A 19,720-nucleotide genomic window follows, 5' to 3' on the forward strand; every position below is an offset into this window, starting at 1 on the left:
GTTTAAATTAATTAATTTTATGTAACAAGTCAAAATGAAACAAAATTCTAAATCAAAATGTTATTTTTGTTTTTATAACTAAATATTATGTCAACAACAAATATTCGTAAAAATAGATTTGGAATGATATGAAACATATTACTTAATTAAACGAAAATTTATTTAATGACGATAAATTCATTATACGCATTTTAACAATATTTGTTTTGACTTAATCTACGCTTATTCTAATTTTATTTTGTCGTATGTTGTCATTTGTTTAATTAGGTAGTTTTGTCGTATCAGGCGTTTTGTATTTAATTTGTATTTGTTGAATTAATAAATATTTTAATAAATTAATATTTATAAGTTCCAAAATTTATCACTAATATGTTATGTTTCTATGTTGAATATAATGAAATAAATAATTTAATGTTTGCGGAAAATGAAAATATAAATGTATATCAATAATATTAGTTAGTTCTATTTGAAGGTAAATGTGGAGACTATGGTCACAGACGATTTCAGATCTGTGACATTCGAAGAAATAATTCATCGTTTAGCGCCGCTTAATCATGATAATCATACCAACTCTCATGGCGTCCATGGTCGTTCAGACCATTAGAGCCAACGTCGCCCATAGCGATTCTCTCATGAAACTCTCCTCTACATACTAAGACTGAAGTGGATTATGTTGATGTTGTCATCGTTCTAAACTCGTCAAATGCTTCTTTCTCTAATTTGTTTTGTTCGTCTTTCAACCTTCCATTTTCATCGTTCATTCTTTACTTTTTAGATTCTAGGTACATTCTCTTTCATTTCAATACTAATAATATTCACAAATAGTATTTGTACAATGTTTAGCTTATTTTCTTCTAATAGCAAGTTTGATCATATTCGGTTGGTTCTTACTTTTTACATCTTTTATTGATTCAAATTATTCCAGTTTTCTATGATTGTCATTCTACTAGTTATAGGATAAATATGTAAATTATTGCTTCATCTATATTCATTTTTGATGAAAATGTAATGTAATGTGAATTGAATTTAATTATGTTGATTGGAGAAAGTATTAAATGAATTTAACTTGCAATATAGTTATTTGTTCAACATTTTGACAATTTTTTGTTGTTGAACATCATGTAGGGATGGGATAAATGGAAGACACAAATAAATAAGTTGTATTGAATTTCATTATGGATTCGATGTGATTCATTGAAAACTATGGTAAAAAAATAATTGTTCTTATTCCACACTACAACTTGTCACCAGATACAATTATTTATATATACATGTTTTGTTATACATTAAACTCTATAAGTTGGTTAATTCTAATTAACTTTGAAGTTACCGTATTTTACTCTATCTAATATTTATGTTAACGTATTTGTAAGCCAACATAGTTGACTATCTCTCAATTTGTGCTTTAAAAAGCATGTATAACCTAGTTCATATGTTTGTCGTTTAAACCAATATCTTATCGCCTTATCGCCTTGAAGATATTTATTTAATGACAAAATGACAAATTATTTAATGAAAGCAAATTCATTATATGCATGGTAAAAGTACTTGTTTTGACTTCAAGTGTATATTATAATTTTTTTCATTATTTTTGTCGTATGTTGTCATTAGTTTTGTTAGGTGATTTGCACTTAATTTGTATTTATTGAATTTTGACATATTTTTACTACGATACTATTTATAAGCACTCCAAAATTTCTGACATCTATGTTAGATAGATTGAAGTAGATAATTTCATGTTTGAAAAAAAAACAAAAAAAAAACAAAAAGAGTTTGATAATATTACATTCTTGATAGAAAACTTGTAATTATGAAAATCCACTCGTCAAAATGTTGTCAATAGTGTTTAATTTTAGCGATGTTATAATTTTTTCCGTAGCGGTTGGTAAAAGAAAAACGAAAGGGTCACTAAATATACTTAAATAGCCATGGATTTTTATTTACTTTTATTTTAAATACTAAGTATACATTATATTTGGACCGCTCTCTGCAAACCGAATGACGAGGGAGACATCGACTTGAAGAACTGTATCGAGTGGAACAAAGCTCTCACCTTCAAGCATCTATGAGCTTTGGAGCGCAATCAGGAGTCACTATGGATCAAATGGGTGCATACGAGGTTTATGAAATACGAAACCAACATCTGAACCTGCAAAATTCATGAAGGTATGAGCTAGTCTCTGAAAAAGATTCTTAAACTAAGAAGCGATATTGTAGATCTTTATGACATCCGGCTAGGGGATGAGAAAAGCACTCTATTCTAAAATAGATCAATAATACAATAGATGTTGTAAAATAAATCGGTTAATCAAAGTGTATTTATAACTTTAATGAACCTTGCCATTATAAATTTGATTAGAATATTACAATGTAATCGGACTATTTAATTATTGTTTAAATTAATTAATTTTATGTAACAAAATTCTAAGTCCAAATGAAACAAAATTCTAAGTCAAAATGTTATTTTTGTTTTTGTAACTAAATATTATATAATAAAAAAATATTCATAAAAATCGATTTAGAAGGATATGAAACATATTACTTAATGAAACGAAAAATTAATTAATGACAATAAATTCATTATGCGCATTTTAACAATATTTGTTTTGACTTAATCGAGGTTTATTTTAATTTTTTAATTTTTTTGTCGTATGTTGTCATTTGTTTTATTAGGTTGTTTTGTTGTGTAAGGCGATTTGTAATATATTTGTATTTGTTAAATTGATAAATATTTTTGCAAAGAAATATTTATAAATTCCAAAATTTCTCACTAGTATGCGATGTTTCTGAATATAATGAAATTGATAATTTCATGTTTAGATAAATGAAAAGATAAATGTATATCAATAATACATCGTGTTGTTTTGTTGTGTCGGGCATTTGGGATATCAATAAATGTATGTATATAAATAAAATCACCATTCGGGTCCCGAAATGTGTTGTTTCGGGACCCAAAATGGTTGTTTCGGGACCCAAAATGGTTGTTTCGGGACCCGAAATGTGTTGTTTCAGGACCCGAAATGGTTGTTTCGGGACCCGAAATGGTTGTTTCGGGACCCGAAATTTGTTGTTTCGGGACCCGAAATGTGTTGTTTCGGGACCCGAAATGTGTTGTTTCGGGACCCAAAATGTGTTGTTTCGGGACTAAAAACGGTGATTTCGGGACCCAAAATGGTAGTTTCGGGACCCGAAAGGATGGTTTCGGGACCCGAAAGAGACAAAAATAAGTGACAACAACATGATCAAATAAGTACTATCTTTGTTAAAGATATGATAAAAAGGAAAAAAATTCAAAGTGACAACAACATGTTCAAATAAGTTACTATCTTTGTAAAAGATATGATAAAAATGTAAAAATATTCAAAGTGACAACAAAATGTTCAAATAAGTTACTATCTTCGTTGAATGTTATCCCCACACGCATTATCTTCGACATATACTTGAGAGAACAAAAGTGATGTGAAGGATAATTGAGTTGAAAGTGGGTCATTCCATTGTTGTTGTTGTTGTGTTGAATCCAAAACTTAGATGTTGTGGTCGTATTTCCCTTCTTTTTTGATCTCGGAGTCTTGGGGATTTTTTCAATTAAAGATTGTTTCCTCTTTGTTGGTGGTCGTCCTCGACTTCTAACTTTGTTAGGAGAGTGTATCAAAATGGATGTAACGGGAGATTGAAATAGAGATGGAGATGGAGATGCTTCTGTGTTTTGATCTTTAGATGCTTCAGTGCTTCCATAATTAAGTGACATAAACTGTTTCATCAAGCCTTTTATTCCGTTTATCAAAAAAGAACAAATGACTTCAGATTTTACTCCAACTTGTTGAACCTCTTGCATCAATCGAGTTAGACTATTGTGACGTTTTTTTCCTCCACAGACATATTTGAATCATAAATGTTGGTGATATTTTGATATCCACGCTTAATATCTTTACGCCACCGGTCCATTATATAATACATTGGTACTTCATTCACCCTTATTTTTTTCAACACAGCCATGATATGCCTACACAAAATACCTCTGAACTCAAACAATCGACATTGACATTTCACATTGCAATCCTTTTCGGTGTAATGTACTTTGTAAAAAACATCTCTTACATGTTCTCCATTAACCCCCAAAATGATTTTCTCAACTCTAAATATACAAACTGACTCTTCCTCTTCAATGACTGAGATGTCGCACAACATTAAATCTCTAACTTCTTCTTGAACCAATCTAAATATATCTGGAGTGTAGAAAGTTTGGTATTGCCTTTCAAAGATAAATCCACTAACAGTTGGTATCAAAGAATTAAACGATTGGAAATCCAATTTCTTTTCTCTCTCGATATTTCTCAACAGAGCTCTATCATATTGCTCGACGAATTGTTTGAGGGATGTTTTGGACTGCACGTAGTCATCAAAGAAGGCGTTCATTCACTCCGTTGAGATGTTGACATCCCGGCCCAAAATTGTCCTTTGACATAAACAGGTATCCATTTAGATCTTTCCAAATACAGAGATTTCAACCAAACATTATCTTCCAACTGATAATCTTCAATTAGTCTATTCCAATCCTCTTCGCATTGTTGAATATTTATGAAATTGTATACTATGTTTTTCAGCCTTTTCTTTATTAGATGGTATTTAGTATGGCTTCCAAGTTTTATAGGAAGTTTCTTCATTATATGCCACAAACAAAATCGATGATGAGTTTTAGGAAATACCTTCTCAATTGCAATCGCCATGGATCGACATTGGTCTGTGATTATGGCATTTGGAGGTCTATCATCCATACATTCCAACCAAGTTCTAAACAACCAAGTGAAAGAATTTGAATCTTCACTAGACAATAACCCACATCCAAGCAAAATGGATTGACCATGATGATTAACACCAACAAACGGAGCGAAAGGCATGTCATAGCGATTTGTCAAATAGGTTGTATCGAAAGAGATAACATCATGAAAATCTTCAAAGGCATCCCTGCACTTACCATCTGTCCAAAACACGTTTTTAATTCGGGATTCCTCCTCCAAATCAATAAGGTAGAAGAAGTTTGAGTTCCTAGTTTGCATTCTTAAGAAATAATTAATGAGTGCTTCAGCATCCCCACTCCCTAACATCAACCTTCGTGCTTCTGTAACGTAATTTCTACGTGTCCTCTCATCGAAAGACATGTTTTCATACCCTCCAACTTCAACTACAAGTGATTGAAATATTTTGGCCACAATTATTCCAGCTTCATCGTTTGTATCCAATATTCTCTTTACATTTCCGTCAATTACTTTGTAGGATCTAACATGACGTATTCTCTTATGGTTTAATGTATGGTTGTGCTCAAGAGAAATACTTGTTATCACATATTCCCCTTCATTTTGAACAACAACATTAATCTTTGTTTTACAATCTGTCTTCGTTATTGGTCTAGGCTGATGAAACTTATTTTTGGCCTTCGATTCTTTCATAAAACTCTTGGCACAACCAACGCTGAAGTATTTCCTCTTACCACCTACATTTTTGCTCCCTAACTTGGTAATGCCGAATCCAGTTAAGTGGGTATATGATGTGTAGAATTCAAGAAGTTGTTCTTCGGAGGAAAATGTCATTCCAACACTGGGAATGTGACTACAAAAATTAAGTGCAACTGTAAGAAAAAAGTCCCTAAAACCACCATTTCGTGTCCCGAAACCACACTTTCGGGTCCCGAAACAACCTATTTCAGGTCCCGAAACAACACATTTCGGGTCCTGAAACAACACATTTCGGGTCCCGAAACAACCTATTTTGAGTCCCGAATCACAACATTTTTTGTCTCGAAACCACCTATTTCGGGACAAGAAAGGGTCGGTCCTTTCTTGTCCCGAAACCAAGCATTTCGGGACAAGGAAGGGTCGGTCATTTCTTGTCCCGAAACAACACATTTCGGGTCCCGAAACAACCTATTTCGTGTCTAGAAACACAACATTTTTTGTCCAGAAACCAACCATTTCGGGACAAGGAAGGGTCGGTCCTTTCTTGTCCTGAAACAACACATTTCTTGTCCTGAAACAACACATTTCGGGACAAGAAAGGGTCCTGAAACCATCCATTTCGGGACAAGAAAGGGTCCCGAAACACAACATTTTTTCTTGTCACCTATTAAGGACCCTTTCTTGTCCCGAAACCACCCATTTCAGGACAAGGAAGGACCATTTCTTGTCCCGAAACCACCCATTTTGGGACCCGAAATGACCCTTTAGGGTCCCTAAACGACCCTCTTTAGGTCCAGAAATGGTAGGTTTCGGGACATTTTGACACATTAAAATGTACATATTTTATACCAATTGGGCAATCGGGTATCTTTCGGGTTCAACATGGGTGGATCTGTTCAGGTTAAGTTCTTCATCTATTGGGTTGTTCAAGTTCGGTGCTTCAGTTTCTTGAAAGTTCAAACAGTTTTGAAATAAATCCATAAATACATTTGTAAAATGTAAACCCTAGATCTGTAAAATCTAAACCCTAGATCTATAAAAAAAAATAATAAAGATCCTTAAAAAGGATACCATGGAGAAGTAAATGCAGTCGGAGAAAAGAAATAAATGCCGCCGGAGAAGAGAAATAAATGCAGCCGGAGAAGAGAAATAAATGATGCCGGATACGTTTCAGAGAGAAAAAAAATGCAGAAATATGAAACCCTATTGGTGAAAGAGGATATGCAAAAATGTAGAAATAAAAAATTTTTTCTTTTTTTTTGCTTTTTCTCTCTCCTAGCTGGCAAGACCACCTAGGATTTGTGGCCTTACTTTCGCTAAACATTCGTTGTGTTTATCATACCTTGAAAAAAAAATTATACCCTAATTTTAGTTAAGAATTTTGCTAAACAAACTTTTTTTTTTAAGTAACATTACAACTCTTAATCAAATAAAAATTACAATTTTTTATTTTAAACCACTGTGTTATAAATTTTATATTGAAAAACATAACAAAATTTAACTAACACCTTTTTTTTTATTAAATTGGCTGTTCTAACAGTGGGCTTGCCGCCCGTAATTTAGCAAATAACTATCATTGATTGATTTTTATCGATGAAAATGAATAATCAAAGCTCAAACTGCATTGAAAATGGACGTTTGGACGATATTGCCTTTCATGCATGTTTTTATTAAGTTACACTAAATCATGGAATTAAATACTTTGCTAATCCATTTATGTATAAAACATAAATTCCTCAAACTTTTAAATTTTTTATTTAGGAGCTTTGAGATGGTTTAATTTATGCAACTTAATCGTGTATATATAATTAATGATGTTTAATTTTTAAAATTTCTAGATTGTCGGGTTGAGAGTTGTTGTTAATTTGGATATATATGTGAGAATTAATGGATACTTGAGTCGGATTGTGGGTTGACCCGTCCATAAACTTAAAACGGTTTAATTTATATATAATGATGCTTAATTTTTAAAATGTTCTGATTGTCGGCTCGAGAACTGTGGTTAATTTGGATATATATGTGAGAGTTAATGGATACTTGGGTTGAATTATGGGTTGACCTGTCCATAAACTTAAAACGATTTAAAATTTAATAAAATTAAAAATGTTATATGTATGTTTCGAACTCACAACCTAACAAAACACATATATCCCTTTAACCAACTAGGCTAATAACATTTTATATTTTAAATTCAACACCAAATTAGATGAACGCGGGATATTTTTACAATATAAGTTCAATTTTTGAACTAACTAATATATATATATATATATAATGATGCTTAATTTTTAAAGTGTTCAGATTGTCGGGTCGAGAGCTGTGGTTAATTTGGATATATATGTAAGAGTTAATGGATACTTGGGTCAGATTGTGGATTGACCCGCCAATAAACTTAAAACTGTTTAAAATTTAATAAAATTAAAAATGTTATATCTATGTTTCGAACTCGCAACCTAATAAAACAAGTACAACATTTTAACCAACTAATATAATAACACTTTATATATTAAATTCAACACCAAATTAGATAAACGCGGGTCATTTTAATAATATAAGTTCAACTTTTAAACTAACTAATTTATATATATAATGATGCTTAATTTTTAAAGTGTCTGAATTGTCGGGTCGAGAGTTGTGGTTAATTTGGATATATATGTGAGAGTTAATGGATATTTGGGTTGGATTGTGGGTTGACCCGCCTATAAACCTAAAACGGTTTAAAATTTAATAAAATTAAAAATGTTATATGTATTTTTCGAACTCGCAACCTAACAAAATAAGTACAACCCGTTAACCAACTAAGTTAATAACACTTTATATTTTATATTCAACACCAAATTAGATTACCGCGGAATATTTTAACAATATAATTAAGTTCAATTTTTTAACTAACTAATAATTTAAACATTGAATACATATTTATTTTTTTTATTAAATTTATTTGAAAAAAATGTTATGAGATATGTGAGATGATGAGTTGTTTTGCCGAAGTGAATAAAATGTAGAATGAAAGTGGTTTTTATTTATTTTAATATATTATTAGTAATTTATTAAAAATTTAAATATTAAATAAATATTATTATTATTATTTTTTATTTTATTTATATTTGTATCCGTGTGCGAGGAATCTTCGTAGTAATTATAATCTTACAAAGGAAAAAACATCACATACAAAGTTATATATAGCCAGCCAACTTTAGTTTTTCTATTGTTCCTATGAATAACTTTGACAAATATTACTTAAGGCTCACACTCAACTTTATGCAAATTCAAAATCTTCAATGATATAATTGATAGTAATTTTTATTGTAGACTACTGAAATATACGTAATTAAGTAAGAGGTATGAATTGATTTTAATAAAATAATGCTTTTTAATTTAGTGATTTAAATATTAAAAAATAGTATGGCCTTGTTTTGGTTACTTATTCAAATAACCGAATTATTAAGAAAATAATTATAGGTAATGATTTTAAAAAATAATAGTTTTGAGGTAAAAAATATTTAAAAATTTATTGATATATAATGATGAAATAAAAATTAATAATTTAAAATAGTGAGTAATTTTATTTATCGAATTGAGATGTGATGAGGAAAGAAAATAATATATTATTTTGAATTATGATTATTTAAATAATTTATATACAATTAACACAACCAAGCGTAAGATTTAAGAATATAATTGTTTTTTTCTTTTGAAAAGTTCAAGTTTGACTTTATATTTTAAAAATATTCATTTAATCACACCTTTTTATTTTTTAATATTTTTTTAATTTTTTTTTGAGTATCTAACTCCGATTAAAGCTATCCTCATGTATTTTGCAGTTTTTTAAATTTAAAAAGTTGACACAGTAATAGTCTCACTTTTAACGCACTTTTAACACTTAAACTATTCTCGTGCGTTTAAAACAACTTATAAAATTTTCGTGCGATTCAAATGGACAAATATATAAGAAAAATAGCTAAGGCAAAATTTAAAAATTAAAATTTTTATAAAAAAATATTTGAAGCACAGTATATAATATATCAATCTTGTCCTATTGATTTAATTTTGTTATATAAAAAGATGACACATTTAAGTTTTATTTTTTTATTTACAACTTTACACTAATTATAAGAAATTAATAATCATTTAAATTCTATCACATAATTTTTATCAATATATTGTGATTGACATGAATTTCATATCATAATTGTTAGACACTATTTATATAAAATATATAAGTTTAAGAAATTTGAAAGTGTAGGTTAATATTTTACTTGTTCCATTTTTTTTTAATATTGTGTTATTTTTTCTAATCTTATATTTATTATAAATTTTCTATTATAGAAATATAAAATCTTGTAAATATGGTCATTATTTTTATTTAAAATTTTAGTTTTTTCGTTTTATTAATTTTATTTTATTTTTCTATTTTTTAAACGTGAATTATTATATCATTACAAATTGGCGAAAATAATATTTGAACGAAATATATGTTTGTGTCTTTCCTTCCTTGTGCATAATTGTTTAGCTTCTATTTTATTCTTTCAAAAATTTCAAAAATAATTTATTATTGATTAAAAGTCAAAATAATTATTAAAATATATGTGCAATGTCTAACCATTTTTTTTTTTATGTTAACAGCCTAATATTCTTATTTTAAAACTATATATACTATACATAAGTGTTATTATATATATAATTGTTATTTAAAAAAATAACATTAATTATTATTTTTATTAAAAATAATAATAATTTAATTTTATAATATTTTGTGTAAAATATTTATAATAATATTATAAATTAAAATAAAAAATATTTATCCATTATTTAAAACATGTCAAAATATATAGTTAAATATATTTTTTATTATTTCAATATATATATATATATATATAATATTTTTTATATTTTGTTTATTAATTATATATATATAATTAAAATATTCATATTATTCTTAAAATGCAATTTTAATTATAATTTTATTATAAAATATCTTATTAAGTTTTGTTATAAAAAAAATAAAAAATTATTAATATTAAAATAAAAAAAATTATTAATTTTTAATTTTAAAAAAACTTATTAAAAAATTAATATTTTTTTAAAATTATTATTGATATTTGTTTTCACCAAAAATAAATTTAGACTTATTAATTGTGATTGTATGATATAACTAAAATCAATCCCGATTAACCTCTCATTAATAATATTGTTATTTTTTTTACCATTTTATAGTGAACTCTTATAATCGATAATTATTAATCTTTTGGGGTCATTTACAATATCATTTTATTTATTATATTTTTATTATAAAATATCTTATAATCGGATGAAAAATAAAAATTAATAATAATTAAATAAAAAAAAGTTAAATTTTTATTTTAAAAAAAAACTAATATTCTTTCGTATTTAAAAATTAATTTATAATTTTTTTTGTCACCCAAATTAATTGATAAAGAAAATGATTGAAAACTATTCACACTACTCACATAATTAATAAAATTATCAAAATATATTAAATTTTATCAAAAATATATTAAATCATCTTATATATTTTATAGCGCCAATAATTTATTTAAAATTTTATTTATTTATTTAATATTATATATATTTAAATAGAATCTATATCTAATATTTTTTTAATAATTTTAACATTTTTTGAAATTGTGGGAGTAAATTAGTAATATATTAACTTCTTATATAATTGAGCAAACTGTAATTACAAAATATAAATAACATACCAAATAGGAAAAAAAAATAATAATTAAAATATAATGATAAATATGAAAATAGAGCTTTCAAAGAAAAAAATAATAATAAAAGTATAAGGGTAAATATGGAAAATATTTTTATATAAACGTGTAACTGGTTATATTATATACAAATTTGTACATAATTTGAAGGATAAATTGTATAACTTTTAAATATTATTTATATAAAATATTTAATTAAACACTTAACTAAATTTACTATTAGTATTATTATTTTATATCTACAGTTTAATACTATCTAACAAACATGGCATATATATTATCATGTTATAAAAAAATATTAATAATGATTAAATTAAAAATATTAAAATTTTATTTTAGAAAAAAATTGTAAAAAACTAATATTTATTCGACTTTATTGATCATTTTTTTACCTCCCAAAATAAATTCAAGATTTATTAATCTTGTGACATCACTTCAAATATTGCTCAATTAACCTCATATTACTTATTATTTTACTTCAAGTATTTTATAGTAATATTTTACACTCACTCGTTACTAATATACGAGTTTTTAAGATGTTAGTTATATATGAGAGTAAATTGATACTTGGGTCGGATTCTAGGTTGACCCGCCCATAAATTTAAAACGATTAAAAATAAAAATAAAAATGTTATAGGTATGTTTCGAACTCGCAACCTAACAAAACAAGTACAACTCTTTAACTAACTAGGTTAATAACACTTTATATATTTAATTCAACACAAAATTTGATGAACGCGGGACGTTGTAACAATATATTTTTATTCGTGTGCATCGCACGGGGTATCTTCCTAGTTATTATAAAACATCTTATCACTTTATATAAAAAAAATAATATTGATTTGCGACAAATTTCTTCCTTTCGGCACCTCTACTGACAAAGATATAAATTTGTCGGGAAAATCTTTCGGTAAAACCCCCCTTTTTTACTAGTGAATATGGTTAAACACAAATATAGTTAAATTTTTAATTTAAAAAAAACTAATAATCCATTCAAATAAACTTTGACTTATTCGTGATCTCACTTTAAAGTTTAAATAATCTTTAATTATCTCTCATTATCTCACTAGACTTCACTTTGAGCATTTTGTACGTATTTTATCCTTACTTTTGACATTCCTCAATTGACTACTTGACTACTCGTATTATTAATCTTGTGACTAACATTTACTCTCTAAATTTGAACCATAATTATCTCATCCTTCAAATTTTGAATCACACGTACTATTATATATATTATCTTTCAAATATAATATTAATAATGGTTAAATAAAAATATAATTCAATTTTTAATTTAAAAACAACTAATATTTTATCAAAATAAATTTCTAACTTACTAATATTGTAATGTTGCTTTAAACATTGTCTAATTGATCTCTCATTAGGCTTCACTTCGATCATTTTGTACTGATCTTACCCTTACTTTTGATATTCCCCAATTCACCTCTCATACTACTAATTTCGTGACTAACACTGAATAAAATATATTTAAAATTTTAATTTAAAAACAACTAATATTTTACCAAAATATTTCTTCGAATAATTTGTTCAAATACTTTTGGCCTTCCCATCTACCACAAATTCATACAAGCATTTGTGTAGGGACCCAGATATGTCATCACATCAAATATGCATTCACTCTCAATATTAACATTCATTCTCCCATCTTTTAAATTTATAATTCACATTCAGCTTCTCAGGTATAAAATATGAACACTTAACCACTAGACCACATGTGATTATTGAATTTAATTTAAAATTATATATATTTAATCCTTGTTAATGAATAATATATAAAATATATAATGAATAAAAAAATTAATTATATAAATAATAAATATAAAGAGAATATATAAAAATAGTTTTAAAATTTAATATATAATTGTATTAAATTAATATAAAAAAGATTAAAATAATGGAATAATTGATTAAAGATATCATGAATAAAAGAAAATTAATTAATTATATAAAGTGTAAAATTATATTTTTAATAAATTATTTATAAATTTTAATTAAATACTAAAGTAAAAATCTTTTTAAAATTTAATATATAATTATATTAAATTAAAAAAAGAGTTAAAATAATGTGTATATCTTAAATATGGAGAGAAAATAAAATATATATTTTAACTAAAATTAAAAAATTATTTTTAAAATTAATTTAATAAATATGAAGACTAATAATCTAAAAAAGACTTTTTACTTCTTTTAATTTAATTTTTTAGTTGGTGACTCTTTATATTATTTCATAACCGGTTGGTATGATTTGTGGATTAGATTTTTTGATCCGATATAAAATGGTTCGTGCGCTGTTAGTGCAAGTACCCGCTAATTTATAATTTTTTAAACTTAAGAGTTATTATTATTATTATATATAATAATGCTAAAGTTTAAAAAATATATGTATTCTATCTAAAATAATAGTAAGAAAATATCAATTTAAAAATAAAAAATAACATTTAATTATGAAATATAATAAATAAAATATGTATTTGACCTATGAGATACCTTGTTTAACCAAACGTACTAACATTTGTATAAATTTATTCCATTCTTAACATTTTTACATCATCTCTTATCGTTTATTTATCTATGTTTATAAAAGTAATATGCTATGATGAATTGTGGAATGTATTAACTTTTTAAATAAATAAATAAATAAATAAATATAATATAATAAATAAGAGTTATCTCAAATGAAAAGTGTGGTGACTAATAAAAATGTCAGAAGTTGAATTTCTATTCAAAGCTTTTAAATTTAATTAGAAGCCTCGACTTTAATAACTTGATAAATTAAAAACAATAAATAACATAAGAAATGTCAAAGAAAAAATAACAATTCAATATTTTAGATGAACAGACAGATTCAGTTTAATATTAAATAATAAAATAACTATAATAAATCAATCAAAGACTTAATCGTAACTAAACTTATATTAATATATATTAAAAAAATGGTATATAAAAAATAATTTAATTTTTAAAAGGTTACAGATTTGATTACGTTTGAGAGCGCTTTAAATTTAGGTAAGATAATGACTAATGACTTTCTCTTTTATTATATATATATATATATATATATATATATATATATATATAATTTTAATGTTAATCATCTTAATATAAAAACCTTAAAAGGTTCTTTCATTTGGGTTTATTTGAAAAATCAAATCTTGATTATAAATCCAAAATGACATTTTAAAATAATTTTTTTTAAGTTAAATTATTAAAATATTATTTTTAAATTTATAATGAATAAAGTAATTTAATTAATAAATATATATATATATATGATATATTAAAAAATTTATTTAAATAAATATTGTGGTGATTGACTATAATTTTAAGTTGTGGAGAAAATTTTATTATATACAAGATATTTCAAATTATAAAAGATATTTTAAATTTAAATATTTAATTGTCAACAAGGACATATCTATATAGAGTTTATATAAAAAAAAAATAGAGGGATAGAAGACGAAATTTGGGAGAGGAAATGAGGAGAGAATGACGGTTATTAATCACAAAAAAAAATAAAAAATAAAATTGAAGGTAAAGAGAGAAAAAAATTGTCCTCTTCTAATAATTTCTCAATATATATATATATATATATATATATATATATATATATATATATATATATATATATATATATATATATATATATATATATATATATATATATATATATATATTAACATTACACTTATTTTTTTAAAATTTTAATATAATTAAATATTTTATTTATTTAATTATTAAAAAATAACTAAAATTTAATTTTATTTGTTTCATCCAAAAAAATTACTATTTATTTAAGTTAATTCTAAATTAATTAAGAAAGAGAACATTTTAATTTCATTATGAGTAAAATAAATTACCATGATTATATATATATAATAAATATTTAATATTAAATATATAAATATATATCGAATGATAAATGGTTACGGTTGCGAAAACAAAATATAAAAATGATTAATAAGATAATATATTGTATATAATTAGTGAGAAAAATAATATTTATATAAAATTAATAAAGAAAAAAAATATATAAGAGAGATAAAATATATAAAAAATTAATTAAATAGGAAAAATTAATAATTATAGTAAAAGTGATAAATTAGGAAAAATTAATAATTATAGTAAAAGTGATAAATTAGTATTTATAGTAAAAGATAGAATTTATATATATATATATTATTATTATTATTATGTGTATTATAATATTTATATATAAAAAAATAAATATTAAATATATAAACAATAATAAAATAATATATATTATATAATTTTTGTGAAAAAAATAAAATTATAAAAATATAAAATAAAATAAAATACATTTAAAAAAGAAAAATTAATAATTACGATAAAATCAATAAATGAGTAATTATGGTAATAGAAAAGATGATGAATAATTTAAAATTTTAAGCATTATTATATTATATATATATATAATTAATTTAAAAATGAAATGAATTAATTATGATAAAATATATATAACGTTTGATTATTATTGAATTTTTGTATTGATTAAATTCAAGTAATATGAAAGAACTCTCAAACCAAACAAGCTTAAATCCGACGTGGCAATTTAGTTGTGGTTTGACCTTCACGTGTAACTATATTATAGGCTGATCTAACGTGTAATGACATGTCAAATCCTACAAACTCCTTCTTCCATATCTCTTTCTTTTTTCTCTTGCTTATAAACAACGAACTCAAATCCAGTTAAACCAAGAAGAAGACTTTGAATCTGTATATACAAATTATACACACAACAAGTCCTGATATATATGAGAATATAGAAGATTGATTGATTGTTTTAGGTTTCACATCCGCCATGGACTTTGTAGCTTGGAGGGGCATCTTTTGCACATTTTTCATCCTTCATTTCGTTTTTGCTTGTCAGCTTCTTCTCCTCCAACCTCTTGTCTCTGCCCTAGGTACTAATGCTTAACTTAATCTCTTTTCATCACACTATTTATTCTATTCATTCAGTTCAATTCAATTTCCTTGCTATGATTCATGGTTGTGTGACCTTTTATTTTGGGTTTGTACTTGGTAAATAGTCTTTGTTTTCAATTGGGTTATGCAAAGGTGGGTGTTTGGTATTTGGGTTTTCACCTAGACATTGATTTTTTACTTTGTAGATGGAAAGACAGGTGTGGCTTCTGAGCTTTTTGAGAGAGCTTCAGAAAGCATAAAGATGAAACATTACTCTGAGGCACTTGATGATCTAAATTCAGCTATTGAGGCAGATCCACAATTTTCCGAGGCATATTGGCATAGAGGATCTGTCCTACGCCAGCTTTGCAGGTTTTATTCACAATCACTTGTTTGATATGTTTATAATGTGGCATTAGACAATGACCTTCAAATTTGGGTCTTTATATAGAGATAGTATTCATCTGAATGTTCTTTATCATAGATATGACGATTCAGAGAAGAACTACAAAACATATTTGGAAATGAAGCCCAAAAGCTCAGCTGCTGAAAAGGAGCTTTCCCAGTTACTACAGGCTCGTGATGCTTTGGAAAAAGCTATTGATCTGTATGAATCAGGGGATTTCACTAAATCATTGGATTATGTAGAGAAAGTTGTTCTCGTATTTTCTCCTTCATGTACAAGGGTATTTCCTCTTTAAATAAGCTCTTGAGATCATCAATTTCTCCCTGAATAGTCTTGAGCTTTTCTTGAATACATGGGTTCTATGGTTTGTGCAGGCCAAAATTCTAAAGTTAAGATTATTGCTCGCAACTAAAGATTACTCATTTGTCATCTCTGAATCTGGATATCTTCTTAAGGAAGATGAGAGCAATCTTGATGCTTTACTGTTACGTGGTAGAGCCTATTATTTTTTAGCTGACCATGATATTGCAACCAGGTGAGTTATATTTCTAGTGAAGAAGATTTTGACTATTGTTCATGCAGACAGTTAAAATCATCTGCTATCTGAATGTTTCCTCAGGCATTACCAAAAAGGACTTCGTTATGATCCAGAGCATAGTGAACTGAAGAAAGCATATTTTGGATTGAAAAATCTGCTTAAGAAGACAAAAAGTGTACGACTTAAATCCAGTATTGGGGTTATATGAAAACATTCAGTCTCTATGTGGCATTTTATTAGTCTCCTTATTGCAGGCAGAAGATAATGTAGTTAAGGGCAAGCTGCGTCTAGCTGTAGAGGATTTTAAAGCAGCTATTGCCATGGACCCAAACCATATTGCACATAATGTACACCTTAACCTTGGTTTATGTAAGGTCCTTGTTAAACTTGGCAGAGGAAAAGATGCCTTGAACAGTTGCACTGAAGTACTTAACATTGATGAAGAAAATGTTGAAGCTTTAGTTCAGGTTTTCTTCTCTTTCCATTGTTTTCTTTTGTAAGGTTTCAAATTCGATTCTCACTGAAATCACCTTGTGACCATGATTTTTCAGAGGGGTGAGGCAAAACTTTTGACAGAAGATTGGGAGGGAGCTGTTGCAGATTTAAAATCAGCTGCTGAAAATTCGCCTCAGGTTGTTTATCTTTTTACCTATTCTAAATTGAGACATCTGCTAACTTGAGAAGTAACAATTGTTTATCTTTCATATGGCTCAGGATATGAATGTTCGCGAGGTATTGATGAGGGCAGAGAAGGCATTGAAACTAAGCCAAAGAAAAGACTGGTACAAGATCTTGGGAATTTCAAGGACATCATCGATAGCAGAGATAAAGCGAGCTTACAAGAAGCTTGCTCTTCAGTGGCATCCAGATAAGAATGTTGACAATAGAGAAGTAGCTGAAGAAAAATTCCGAGAAATCGCTGCTGCCTATGAGGTGTGTTTTCTCAGAAATTAAAGATTATTGTCCAGTGTTGGTTTTGGTTTTGGTTTTGGTTTTGGTTTCTTATGTTGTGTTTGATGATTCCTAGATTCTTGGAGATGATGACAAACGGAATAGGTATGACCAAGGAGAAGACATTGAAGACATGGGTGGAATGGGCGGAGGTGGAGGCGGATTCAACCCTTTCGAAGGTGGTGGAGGTGGATACACATTTCACTTTGAGGGCGGTTTTCCAGGCGGAGGTGGTGGTGGCGGTGGATTCGGTGGATTCGGTTTTTGATCAAAGCCACCCAAATCCGTCCGGTAAAGTTTTTAGCATAGTTTATAAATTGTTGTAACAACAGTTCAAGCTGATCCATATTGATGAGCACATATTCTTCTACAGTTTCTTTTACATCAATAATTTTTCCTCAGTTCATAATTAAGATTTCAATTATAATATAGGCAAACAAACATAATAAATAAGCATGCATGAATCTTAAATCTTTATAACAAGAACAAGAACACTCATAAAAACCATTCCCCCAAGCCAGTGACTAGCTGTGGCTTTCACTCCGTTTGACGAACCACCTCCATCGTCACTCCCCGATGAACCATGGCCCTTCTTCTTTCCCTTCGCCACCACTGGTGCAAGTGCCGGTGGCGACGATGGTGAAAAAACCCCGATTGGTAGCAAGACCTGATCGACCTGATAAACCGCGAGTTGCCCGTCTGTATATATCGTGTTTGATACCGTAGTATTTGTCAATCCCGTTGTTATGTTGACCTGATTTCCCGAGGTCGTGATGTTAAGTGGAAAATCGCCGTTTCCCCCGACCTGAGTCCTTAACGGATTGGTGACGGTCTGGAATTGGTCTGTGGTTAGGTAAGTGGGAACAACGTGGAATTGCATGAGCTGGACTTTTTGCTGGTCAGATAAAGAATTGAGAGTGCCCGGTTTGAGACTGTTGAAGGCATTGTCTGTTGGGACGAAAATAGTGAGGCCCTGATTTGAGTTTCCGAGGGCAGTGTTTATCTGGCTCTCCATTTGTGTGCTTCGGAGTAGTCTGATGAATGTGGTGAATTGGCTCGCCTTTTCGATGATTGCGGTCACGTTTGTCGGAACTGGCGGTGCTGGAGATTGAGCCGGCGACTGTGCTAACAAGGTCTTGGTGGTGGAATGTAGAATGAAAATGGCTAGAAGAGTTGCTGGAATCATCTTCATTTTCTAAGGAATTATGAGCTTTGTTGCAATAAGGGAAATGAGTTTTTTATTGAGGTAAGATGAGATGAAGTTAGGTGATGATTGAGTTAAAGCAGCTAACTTGTTAGTGTTGCTTAGGAACAAGGCAAGAACACCGGGACAAGTGATTTTGCCATTTTTGCTAAATTCTTTGTTTTTTCTGTCTGTTTTGCTTCATTTCTTATTTTCTAGGATGAATTTAGTCTGGTATGGTACATTTTATTATATATAGAAATAAGTTATTTATTTATTATTTATAATGGATTAAATAATAAATAAAAAGACAATATAAATAGGTCGTGGTCCAATTAATATGATACAAATTGAATTGGAAGTCACTCAAAATATTTGTCGATGAATTCATGTATTCCGCCTTTCTGTTTATTTAATAATTTCAACTCTTCTGTTTAGTTAATAATCTAACTTATATAAATAGAAAGGTATGATTCTATTTATAATTCAGGATGGATGTTAGATATTATT

The 19,720-nt window shown here is 27.4% G+C and overlaps 2 protein-coding genes across 2 annotated transcripts; one reads left to right on the top strand and one right to left on the bottom strand.

Annotated features, from left to right (window-relative positions):
• The first annotated feature begins 15,907 nt into the window (after positions 1–15,907).
• On the top strand, positions 15,908–18,456 carry LOC124920139 (dnaJ protein P58IPK homolog). Its single transcript, XM_047460557.1, has 9 exons — positions 15,908–16,131; positions 16,339–16,504; positions 16,617–16,818; positions 16,913–17,073; positions 17,158–17,251; positions 17,331–17,543; positions 17,628–17,708; positions 17,791–18,009; positions 18,104–18,456. Exons 1-9 carry the CDS (start codon positions 16,029–16,031, stop codon positions 18,293–18,295), a joined length of 1,431 nt encoding a protein of 476 aa, XP_047316513.1. The 5' UTR covers positions 15,908–16,028; the 3' UTR covers positions 18,296–18,456.
• Positions 18,416–19,227, bottom strand: LOC124920140 (fasciclin-like arabinogalactan protein 11). The gene has a single exon (XM_047460558.1). It carries the CDS (start codon positions 19,217–19,219, stop codon positions 18,494–18,496), a length of 726 nt encoding a protein of 241 aa, XP_047316514.1. The 5' UTR covers positions 19,220–19,227; the 3' UTR covers positions 18,416–18,493.
• Positions 19,228–19,720: the final 493 nt, after the last annotated feature.

The sequence above is a fragment of the Impatiens glandulifera genome, chromosome 1 (assembly GCF_907164915.1).
Source record: "Impatiens glandulifera chromosome 1, dImpGla2.1, whole genome shotgun sequence".
NCBI classification, from domain to species: Eukaryota; Viridiplantae; Streptophyta; class Magnoliopsida; order Ericales; family Balsaminaceae; genus Impatiens; species Impatiens glandulifera.